The sequence below is a fragment of the Microtus ochrogaster genome, chromosome 19, assembly GCF_000317375.1.
Source record: "Microtus ochrogaster isolate Prairie Vole_2 chromosome 19, MicOch1.0, whole genome shotgun sequence".
NCBI lineage: Eukaryota > Metazoa > Chordata > Mammalia > Rodentia > Cricetidae > Microtus > Microtus ochrogaster.
The window spans coordinates 32074857-32086012 of NC_022021.1; the positions used below are offsets into that span (position 1 = coordinate 32074857).

The following is an 11156-nucleotide window of genomic DNA, read 5'->3' on the forward strand; positions in this document are numbered from 1 at the left end:
ACCTTTGGAGCAAAGACGCACTGTATCTGCTACAACACCTTTGGAGCAAAGACGCACTGTATCTGCTACAACACCTTTGGAGCAAAGACGGCCTGGCAGGAATGAGACAATGTCTCAGAGTGAGACTGTGGCCCGTGACACATGCCTGCCAGTGAGGGAGGTAGCAAGACGATGGCTAAAGCTGTCCACCCCACCAAGGGTCTCGAATGTATGCACCTGAACCAATCGGCTGAGAATCTGAATGGAGAGGGAACTAGCAGGTATTTGTTTTCGATTACCCCCACTTCCCTTCCCCATCTCCTCCCCATCCTGGTCCATTAGATGGGAAGGCTGCCCCTTAACGGAGAAACTCCAGATGGTGCCAGGTGGCGGGGCCGGTAACTGCCTTCATAGTGTTTGCAGATGCCATTAGTAACCCAGCATGTTAGCAGTCATTTCTAGTCGCTTTTTTTTCTCTACACATGTTCACCTGTCGAGGTTCAATTTCTTACACCCCAAGAGGAGCTCTAGGTGGGAACTCATGCTGTCTTTCCTTACTCCTCACTGTCACACAGGGCCTGGGGTTTAGCCGCTCTTCAGGGCCCAAGTGAGACTATAGCAGTGTGAGCCTTTTACCAGCAGGTGGCTCCCCTTCCTAGTTTATGGCCACACTGGAAAGGACGGAGGTACACAGAAGTACACAGTGGTTTAGCATCTCCCCTTGCAAACTCGTCCATGGGGGTGGAAAGGCTGCCGAACAGTGCTGCAGGGGACACCTCCATCGCAGCAAGGTGCAGCTCCTCCAGCGCGGCAAACAGACTGAGCCCAGCATCTGCCCCATGGCCCCAGTGGCGCTGCCCTGCCGGTTCCGGTGTCCACTCACCTCTGATTGTGCCTTCGCTTCCTGAATGAGCGTGAAAATGGTGGATTTTGAACCCACTGATGATAAAACAGCCTGCAATTTCTGCTGGTCCCCCGCTGAGGCGAGGAGTTGATCCAGACTAAGTGAAAAAGACATTTGAAGAAGGTTGAAAGGGAGACAACCTGTTCATTTCCTGAGGACTTCCTGCCATGCTGTGGCCTCCCGCCCCAGAGTAACCACAGAATCCTGCAAAGCCAGCTTGAATATCCTTCCCCGACAGTGTAGCAAGTGAGTTTGGGGACCCCTCTAGGGTGGTAAGGGATCAGAGCAGGAGTCTAGCAGACAGCTCTGATATGTTTAGAAAATGGCCAGAGTTTCCACAGTTAGCAGTTTCCAGCTGCTTCTAGAAGCCCAGAATTCCCTGAGGCCTAGCCTGCTCCCCCACCACCTCCCCTCTTGTTACTCATGTCCTTGAAGTCATCACACATTGGCGGGCACAGGTGGCTTCCAGGGCTTTTTGTGCTTCTAGGACTGATAAATGCTCTGTAGTCAGGTGGTGGTGGTGCATGCCTTTAATCGCCACTAGCAAGGCAGAGGCAGGTGGATTTCTGTGAGCTAGAGGCTAGCCTGGTCTACAGAGCAAGTCAGGATAGTCAGAGCTGTTACACAAAAAAAACTTGATTTCAAAAAAACAAAAACAAACAAAAACAAAAAAAAAAAAAAAGAAAGAAAAGAAAATGCAACGTGGCCTGGATTGGATCCTGGAATAGAAAAGAACATTGTGGAATCTATTCAGCCAAATCTGAAGCCGATGGCTTTGTGCATATGGCTGGCTGTTCGGGGTTAAGTCTTTACTTCTCACTAATGGACTAGGGTTGTGTAAGGTATTGATTAGGGAGACTGGGGAGAGGTGGCATGGGGCTCCCCTTAACACCTTTGCAAACTATCTAAATAAATCTACAAGCATTCTCAATGGCAGTAGGCTGGCTTAAGAAAGAGGGAGGTTCGATACTCACGTCATCGACCAGCTTCTCCCAGAAGGTTCATTCCCTTTCCTGACTTCAGTGGGTGCCGCTGGGTCACTGACTGGAGGGCTTCCTCCTGGGAAGACTCTGGTCCTACCATTCACAGGACATGCAGGGGAGGCTGCTCTGTCGAGGCCTGGATGACCTCTAGCTGGGGAGCCAGCTGGAGAGGTAGCGGGGGAACCAAGGGACCTTCTGGGGATGATTTCCAGCTGGGTTCTGAAGAGTCCGGCACCCGGGCCAGCGGAGTAGTTCTCGCCACCGCACAGCTTGTCCAGGTCTGGCATGCTCAAGGCTCTCAGCTCCTGGAGCTTGGATCGGGAGACGGGGGAAGGCTGGGTGTGGCGGACTGAGGACTTGTCCCTCTTCCTGGGTGAGGAGGCTGGGGTCCCTGTTGAAGTGGGAATGCCCACAGGGACGAGTGATTTCTTTGGGTCTGAACTGGGGCCCTTGCTGCTAGTCTCTGTTGGATTCTGCCTGGAGACAGTCAGCGTCATGCTGGACGGGGACTTGGTCATCTGCGGAAGAAGGCCGCTGGCTTCGCTCTGGCTTTCACTGCAGGAACTCAGGCTTCGCCTCAGTGACCTTGCTGTCACGTCGCTGGGGTGGCTGAGGCTCCCTGAAGTAATGCTGCCAGATGACCGCCTGCTAATGGGAGGCTTGGAGCTCACGGATAAGAACGGGGATGTGGTAGACTTGGCTGCAGGCCGGTCAGAATTGGCCAGGTTCTCAAAAGACTTGATCCTCTGCTTCACAGAGAAAAACGAGGTAGATTCATGGGGCCAGTTCTGCTCATAGTAGTAATGCCTCCTAGTGGCTCTGACCTTGTCTGGGACGAGGCAGCTCGCCTCAGGGACTGCGCTGGTGTCCCCTCCATCCATAGGTGGCAGGTTCTTTGATGTTTCCAACAGAGGCGTCACACTGTGCGTACCCTGTCCATTAGTCACGCCTTTGGCTGCCTTGGTCTCAGAGAGACCGATGCTCATCACAGGGACCTGTGGCTCCTGAGGCGAGCGGCTTGGGCTATGTGGGGAAGGACTTTCTCGTCCAAAGTGGCTTGAGAATTGGGCTGGCATGGAGTAAGTCCTGGTGGCTGGCCTCGGTGTGAAGTAGGGGTGCTCCTCTCCCCCGGGGCCTATGGCTATACCATTCTTGGTCACCCCTAGGGAGGCTGGCATCTGGCTTGATCTGCCTTGGGAGGAATCTGATGTCTTAGCAGGCAGCTGCAGGGAGGAGTCTGGTTTGGCCATGCCGAAGGGCCAGCGCATTTCCCGCTCCACCTGGGAGGCCTGAGAGGGAGGTGACCCTGCCGACTGCCGGAGACCGAGTCCACTCTTTTCCCTACAGCTGCTCTGGGTCAAGAGCCCTCCCTGTCTGTCACCATCAGGTGGCTTGTCACCACACACATTCTTTGGCGTTCTTTCAGAAGAAATATCAACTATTTTCAGCTGGTTTGTCCCTTCTACATGATCCCTAGTGATTTTTTCACTTCTGTTCTCAATGATCCCCCCGGGCTGGGCTGCTTCTGACACCACCAAGTCCACTCGGCTGGGTGTGAGCGGCCTGCTCTGTCTGATCCTTGCTGCTGTGGGACTCACTGACTCGGAGTCACCATGGGACACCTTGCCCTCCGCTCCACACCCTGGGAACCTGGAGACAGCCGGACAACTTGTGTCAGATTCTGAGCAGACAGCCATGTGGAACCGACTGCTTGCACTTTGCTCAGGGAGAGTCTTGGGGGAGGTCAGGGGTAAAGCGAAGGTTCTGATGCCCGCGTCTGATGCCGAGGTCCTCGGTGGCCCCGAGGGAGCCAGGGGTGGCTTGCCCTCAGGCTTGGGGGTGTCCACAGGAGCGTTGTTAGGCTCTTGGTCAGCTATGTGGAGCCGGTGTGACACCGCCTTAGAAAGCGTTGTATGGGAGGCCTGGGGTGAAACCAAGGTCTTCCTGTGGTCGGTTCCGCTGGCCTTGACAGAACTGGCCGCGGGGGCCTCAGGGCCACCTTTGCCTTTGCCACTCAGTCTCCTCAGCCTAGGGCCGTACTTGGGTTTCTGACAGTTTTGTGTTTCCACTGGAGTTTTCTTGGGGAGGTCTGTATTTTCCTCGCTCTTCTGCACTGGAGGAAAACCCTTAGGCACAGCCACCCCCTTGCTGTGGCTGGTGCTCACTGTCTGGGCTTTGGAGCCGGGACTTGTAGCCAGCTTCGAGGACTGTTCCGTCTCAGATTTGCTTTGCGAATGTGTACCCTGGCTATTTTTATTTATTTCCTTAAACCAGGCCATGATGGGCCTCCTGGAGATTGTTTTTGGTTTCTGTAGTAAATCGTCCGGATTGCGACTCTTGGCCATGTGTAGGTCTGCCAAAACAGTCTCTCCATTCTTTGGGCCCTCGGCACCCAGGGCGTAGATACCGTGCATCACGCTAGCGGCGGCTGCTTCAGCTTCTTCTTCGTCTGGGCTTCCTTTACCCAGCAGGTCACATTCCAAGCCATTCACCACATTCGTGTTCCTAAGTGCAAATGGCAGGTTGTGACCATGGCTGGCCATTTCTGAAGGCTGGCTGTCTCCTACGACTGAGCTCGTGCCGGTGGTGGCCACGATTTCTTCTGTGCTCGAGGGCCTGCGGCTCTGTGAAGCATTTATGCCCACCTGCATCTCATGCTCCTGAGAGCTGACATCCAGGAAGGAAAACGGCTGGGAAGAGCTTGAGATGGAGGTTTGTGAAGTCCCTGGCAAGGAGCAGACTCTTTCACAGGCGCCCCCCGCCGCTGGCTCACTCAGAGCGCTGTCCTGGAGTGGCAGAATTCGACAGAGTGCAGCCCGGGCAGGGGGATGGGCAGTGCCCGGGTTCTTGGGGCAGCCACTTGAGGAGCAAATTTCTATCTGCTCATCCTCAGACTCACTAGTTCCTCCCTGATGAGAGGACCCATGAGAATGGGGAGGTGACCAGCTGTTCCTGGCTGCTGCTCGTGGCACTTCAGCAAGAGACTCAGGGTCAGAAGAGGAGTCTTCAGCATCGCCGTACATGGACGAGAGTGATGGCTCCGTACTGTCTCCCAGGCCCGAGATGGAGATACTGTCTTCATGGAAACTGCTAAAATTTCTGGAGTAGTTGTTTAAAAAGTTCTTGTTCACAGCAAAATGTTTGTCGGGATGGATGGAATCCAGAACGGAAGGCTGGGATGCCCACTGTGGGGGCGGGGGAGGGCCTGTGCCCTCAGTCTTCCTTGGGGAGGATGTGTGGTCACTTCTGACTGACTGGGCATGGTGGGAACTGCCATCCCCAGCTCCTTCTTGTGACTGGTCCTCAAAAATGCCCAGGTGAGCCCTGAAGTCTGCTTTCTGGGAGAATTGTGACCTTGCCTCAGAGGCTTCCCTGATGAAGTTGTCTGCCACGGGGCTTTCTCTGTTCCCTGACAGGGTCCTGTCGGGAGTCAGTGGCAGACAGGGGCTGGCATGTGACGTCTTCCCAGACATACAAACTGTATCTTCGAGCTGAGGACCATCCTTCCAGCTTCTAGGTATGCAGAGTTCCGTTGTTTCCAAGGCCTTGCTGGGACCTCGACTCCTTTCTTGGGACACAAGGGAGAGATGGGGGATGGCGGTAGCTGGTGTTGTTCCTGTGCTCATGGGGACAGCTGCTCTCCTGGTGTTGGGAGAGCTGTCCCCAGGTGCAGCCCAAGTCCTGCTGAAGTCAGGAGGAGCCAAGGCCTTCTCTCTGGGAGACATATTCTGCTCGCTATCTGGTTTCACTTTAGATATGTCCTGGGACTCAGGCTCCGTGGTCCTGGGAGACAAAGGCTGGCCAACTTGCTCGGTGATGGTGGAAGTCTCGCTGGAGACAGGATGAGCTTCCCTTCTCTTCCCTGGGGGAGGGGGGGCTGAGGAACCATCCCGTCCTGTATCGGGTGATAAGGAAAGTATAAGCAAACAGAAACCTTCTAGAGGTTTAAAAAAGTATAAATAACTTCAGCCTACCTATAGACCTTCTGGTCTTTTCATCTCTCAGATTGCAGAGTCCTCAGAGCCAACAACCACCACCCTGCTCTAATGGCCTTAAAATAACTCAGACAGGCAGGACCGACATTTAAACTTGCCCATTTCTCTTTGTTTGCTTTCAGACAGGCGACACCAGAAATCCCCTGCTTAGATTTCTTGACCCAAGAACCTCTACCGGCAGCAGCTTTGGGGAGAGGCCGTTGGTCTTATTCCTTAGCTTTGGCCTAGACTGGGCAGAGGCGTCAGGGTCTCGTCCCATTCCTGCACCTGTCTGATCATGAGTGACTTCAGCCTCAGATTGCACCAACAGTTGAACCTCCAAACTCAAGAGACTTACCTTTTCAATTTGCTTTTTGAGATGGTCTCTCTGTGGGGCCCTGTGGACCCTTCTTGACTCAACCTCCATGACAGGCCTGTGCCTGCACACTTAGTCAAAGGGCTTGGTTTTTAGCAAGGAGATGGAGCTAAAGGGAACAACAGATGCTCCAGCTAGGGTTTCCATTGACACGGGGCTCTAGCTCTGCCTTTGTCATGGCTTGGAGAAGCAGGAGACCTGAACACCAGCTAGTCCAGGAAACCTCAGCAGTGAGGGAGCTTGAGAGGGGTCATGAGGGACAGTTTGACCCAAATGGTGAGGAGGAAAACAGATTGAAAGCAGACAGGTACAAAACACGGAGCTCTGAGGTGCGGGGACAGGGGGCAGCCGAAGTCAAGTCCCAGAGTGGTTCTGAGAGCTGCCCTGACCTGGAGGTGTCCCCTTGGAAAGCCTTCCAGTGGGCACTCTCTTGGGCGAATCTCACTTTGGCATGTATCATCTCACAGTGGGGAAGCAGGCTCAGAGCCATGCGAAGTCTCGGTTTGAGAAGCGTTCCCCCAGATGTTAAGTTCCTCTCACGTCTGGTCTATGAAATCATCGGGTGGTTTTTTGAGACAGGGTTTGTCTGTATAGACTAGGCTGTATAGACTCAGAGGTCTGCCAGTCTCTGCCTCTAGAGTGCTGGAATTAAAGGTATGTGCCAACCACGCCCTGCTATTGGTTGTTTGGAGAAAGATAGGCTCAGGTTGGCCTTGAACTTCTGGTCTTGTTACTGACCCTGTGGTGTTGAGAATACAGGTCTGTACCACTGTGCTCAGATACACCGCACTGGGGAGCAAACCCAGGGCCTTGGACTCGCACAGGCTAGGTAAGCACTCTCCCAACTAATTCTGCTACATACCCAATGATAGGATTTTAGCTACAATGTTTCTTTCCCTGTTTGGTGGTACTGAGCATTTGAACCTAGAGGCTTGAACATGCCAAGCAATCACTCCCCCACTGAATTCTATCTCCAGCTCTAGATTTTCTTTAAGAAGGGGTTTTACTTTGAGGCCATGGCTAGCCAGGCTGGCTTCATACTCAAAGAGATCCATCTGTTTGTCTCCTGAGCATTGGGATTAAGGTGGGTAGCACCGATGTAGCCCAGTCTCAATTTAAAATTTTTTTCAAAATTACATCTATTTATTGTTTGTGTGTGTGTGTGTGTGTAGACCATACTGCATTACATGTGCAAGTCAGAGGAACAGCTTGTAGAAGTTGCTTCTCTCCTACCACGTAAGTACTGGGGATTTAAACTCAGATGGCCAAGTATCATTCCTGTGCTTGTGAACTCTCAAGTGTAACATCTTTACTTCTGCTGACAGCAAACACGGGGGGAAGGGTGTGGATGGCACTGTGACAAGAGGAAGGGACTCAGGCCATTTTGAAAAAAGCATTTATCATGGTGTGTGTGTGTGTGTGTGTGTGTGTGTGTAGGTCAGGACAGCGTGTAAAGGGAATGCTCTCTCCTTTTGTATGTGGGCTCAGGGATATAACCCTTGAGCCATGTCTCTGGCTGCCAAAGGCTACTTAACAATTTCAGATTTGCTGACTAAACATTCACTAAGGGGCACATTGCTGCGCAGTTTTTGTTAGTGAGCTGAGTTGCTGCAAAGTGTGTATCTTCAGAGGTTTGCATATTTATTTATTATTCATTTTGAGACAGGATCTCATGTACCACAGGCCAACCTTGAACTCAGAGTTCCCGACCCTCCTCTCAGATTACAGAAGTGTAAGCCACCACAACCAGTTGTGATGCTGGGATCCAGCCCAGGGCTTCATGTGTCTGTGAAAGCCCTGTATTAACGGAGCCTTATTCCCCAGCCCCTCTGCGGGAGATGCGGTTATCTGGAGGTAACCCTTGGACTGCCTTTCAATGCTTCATTTGGAAACCCCAGCAGATGTCCCCCATGGGCACACCCCCAGGGTGGAAGCCTTCTGGGATGCAGGTCCAGCTGCCTCCTATAGCAGACCGCAGTGCTGCTGAGTCACCAGGGCTCAGTGTGGCTCATGCCATCCCTGCCATGCAGGAACAGTCACCACGGTAGCTGCTTGACCATTGCTTTCTCTGGGCACCCGAGGCTAAGAAGTGTGTTAGGTACCACACTGAGAAAAGCAGCGGCACAGGATGTGATTGATCTTGTACCTGTTGTACACACAATAGGACTAGCAGTACCAACTGGACACACAGAGGAAGAGTGATGGAGAACTCCTCTCCATCTTCTTGGTTGGGTCAACAACTTCCTAATTTATACAAGAAAGAGACCTGCATTTCATTATAGAGCTAGCAGCAAATAGGGCGTGTCTACGCTCCCCACACCTCTTCTGAGTTTCTCTCCCGACAGCTCTGCCGAGTCCTTGGAGGTTTAGGTCCCTGCTCCTGTTTTAAGAGAACCAATCACGGCTGCCTGGGCTGCAGGTCAGCCCTCAGAACCAGCATAGCTATTGTCTTGTTCCTACACACAAGGCCAAATCAGTCTTTCTTCCTTTCTGAAAGCCATCTCAGGAAAACTGTGTGTGCCTGTGTGTACCCTACCAAATGCCCATCACATGCTCAGCTTATACATGCAGGTGTGATTCTTTTCCCTTAGGAAAATCACATACGTGCATACATATAATGCATACTGCTTTACTAACAGTGCTTTCAGGATCCAGCGCATGAGGCCGGCAACTGAGGATTTGTGTGACTTGTTAGGAGTCCCTGCTTGTATCAGAGCTTGGATTCGGACCTGGCCTGTGTATGATGTCGTATATTTCTTGCCTTGTATCATTTTTTTAGACATGTCCTAAGAATCGGGACTATTTATTTATTGATTATGTGTATATGTGCAGGGACTTGGTGCCATGGTACCTCTGTGAAGGTCAGAGGATAACCTGTAGGAGTCAGGAGCCCTCTCCTACCATATGAGTCCCAGTGGCTGAATTCAAGTCTTCAGGATTGCCAGCAAGCATCTTTACCTGACGACCCGTTTCATGAGCTCAAAAACTAGATTTTTTTTTTTAAAGGTAAAGAGTTCCTTCTTTTATCAATTGTGTGTTTTAGGATCTTTCCCTTAAAAATTTACAGTTTGAAGAATATCTTTTCTGTACATTGGAAAGCATTTATTTTTGATAAAATAGAAGGAAGAAGGGCCATACTCAATAGTCAAGGTCCCTTTGAGAATGAAAGTACCACAAAAAGATTGAACACTAAAAATTGTAGGAGTCATGAAACTTAATATGCAAGGCAAACAGTTCAGGTATACCTCCAGAAACCTAGAGGGCGCCACAGCATCAAACACTTCAGGTCTACCGCCAGAGCCCTAGAGGGCGCCAGAGCATCATTGCACCAACTCTTTCAGGCTCCTTGCCCGTGAGACTTCAACGATAAGCAGCTTGGTAAGATTCAAGGTTTATATATGTTAATTAAAACCTTGCACATGTATTGTTACATATTAATCATCATCAGTTCCTGACGCTTGTATGGTGTAAATTCCAGAGGGGACAGACAGACACCTGCAGAGGGTTGGAAGCACAGCCGAACAGGTGGGACAGCTCTAGGGAACACAGAGCAGATGTCTTTTGACTCTGGGGCTGGGAGACTAAACGCCTCTCTGTCCCCAAAGAGCTTGCCTGTATAAACACCTCCCAAAGGCACAAACCCCTGAGGACCAGGACAATTAGCCCGTCTAGAATAACTCCTTGGGTGGATACATTTTCTGCAGTGTTTCAAATTAGGAGGAGATTGGTTTTGGTGATAAAAGAAAGTGGTCTCTTGCTTCTTCAATTTGGAGGGCAATGTAGGCTCCCAGGAGAACATTCTGACATTCTACAGAACGTGCACTCTTAGGGTGTACCTGGGCACTGGTCTCAAATGAAGGCTATTTTGAAAGAGGATATCCTGAACTGCCTCCGTGTAACTTCATCTTCTGCAGATGGAACCCCATTTAAGTTAATGTGCTTAGCTGTAGAGTCAAATTGCTAATAAAAATTGTCCGTTTAGCATTTGTTCAGTAGTGGGTGATTGTGAACTGGACCTGAAAGGTGGAGCAGAGACCATGGTAACCGAATTATCACTGACTGAGGAAGGAGGAGCAACTGAGTGCACGTGCGTACGTGTGTGTTTGCGTGCGTGTGTGTGTGCACGTGTGTGTTTGCACACGCGTGTGTGCGCACACGTGTATGTGCGTGCGCCTATGTGCATGTTTGTGTGCGTGCGTGTGTGCATGTGTGTTTGCACATGCGTGTGCGCATGTGTGTGTATGTGCATGCGCATATGTGCATATGTGTGTGTGGGGGGGTCTGCATGCTTTCTGTGAGTAGTCAGCAGTGTGTAGGTAGACGATAGGTATGGTGGCATAAACCTGTGATTCGAGCACCCAGGACTGACTGAAGCAGGGAGCCCACAAGTTCCAAATTTTAAATTTGTAGGACATCCCTGAGCCGGTGATGGCTATTGATGTCAACCTTCAGACCTGGGTTCAATCCCCAGGAGAGACGTAACTATGGGAAATTGTCCTGTGACCTTGACGTACGAACAAACGAACGAACGCGCGCACGCACGCATGCACACACACACACAAATATACACACTAAATAAATAAAACGTAATAAAAATTTTATGGGACTGCCTTGATTGGCAAGGGAGCTACCTGATTTTTCTATTACCACAGACCACCAACACTTCAGTAGCTATCAGGACCTTATGGTAATTACCAACCACTAAGAAGATTCTCCTTTAAGGAAGTCACTTAATTCAGCTTGACTTAAAAAAAAAAAAAAACCTGAAGATGTAATTGGTCATGATTTCCGCTTTCATGCAGTCAGTCCGTCTCCCATGATGCTTAGGCAGTTTTCCTACATTATTATTTATTTACGTCTTACTTTTCTTCGTGGAGGCTTTTACTGCCATTTCTCAGTGTGCTTGATTTCATACAAGCAGACTAGAGAGATTCGGCGGG

At 50.9% G+C, this 11156-nt stretch overlaps 1 protein-coding gene across 1 annotated transcript in view; it reads right to left on the reverse strand.

Moving 5' to 3' along the window:
• Positions 1-11156, reverse strand: part of Pdzd2 (PDZ domain containing 2) — a 346988-nt gene that overhangs the window by 11750 nt on the left and 324082 nt on the right. The window contains exons 20-21 of the mRNA XM_026783724.1: positions 1858-5761; positions 863-980 (exon numbers count right to left, since the gene is read on the reverse strand). Of these exons, the coding sequence (XP_026639525.1) occupies positions 863-980; positions 1858-5761 (4022 nt within the window). The remainder of the gene's footprint in view (positions 1-862; positions 981-1857; positions 5762-11156) is intronic.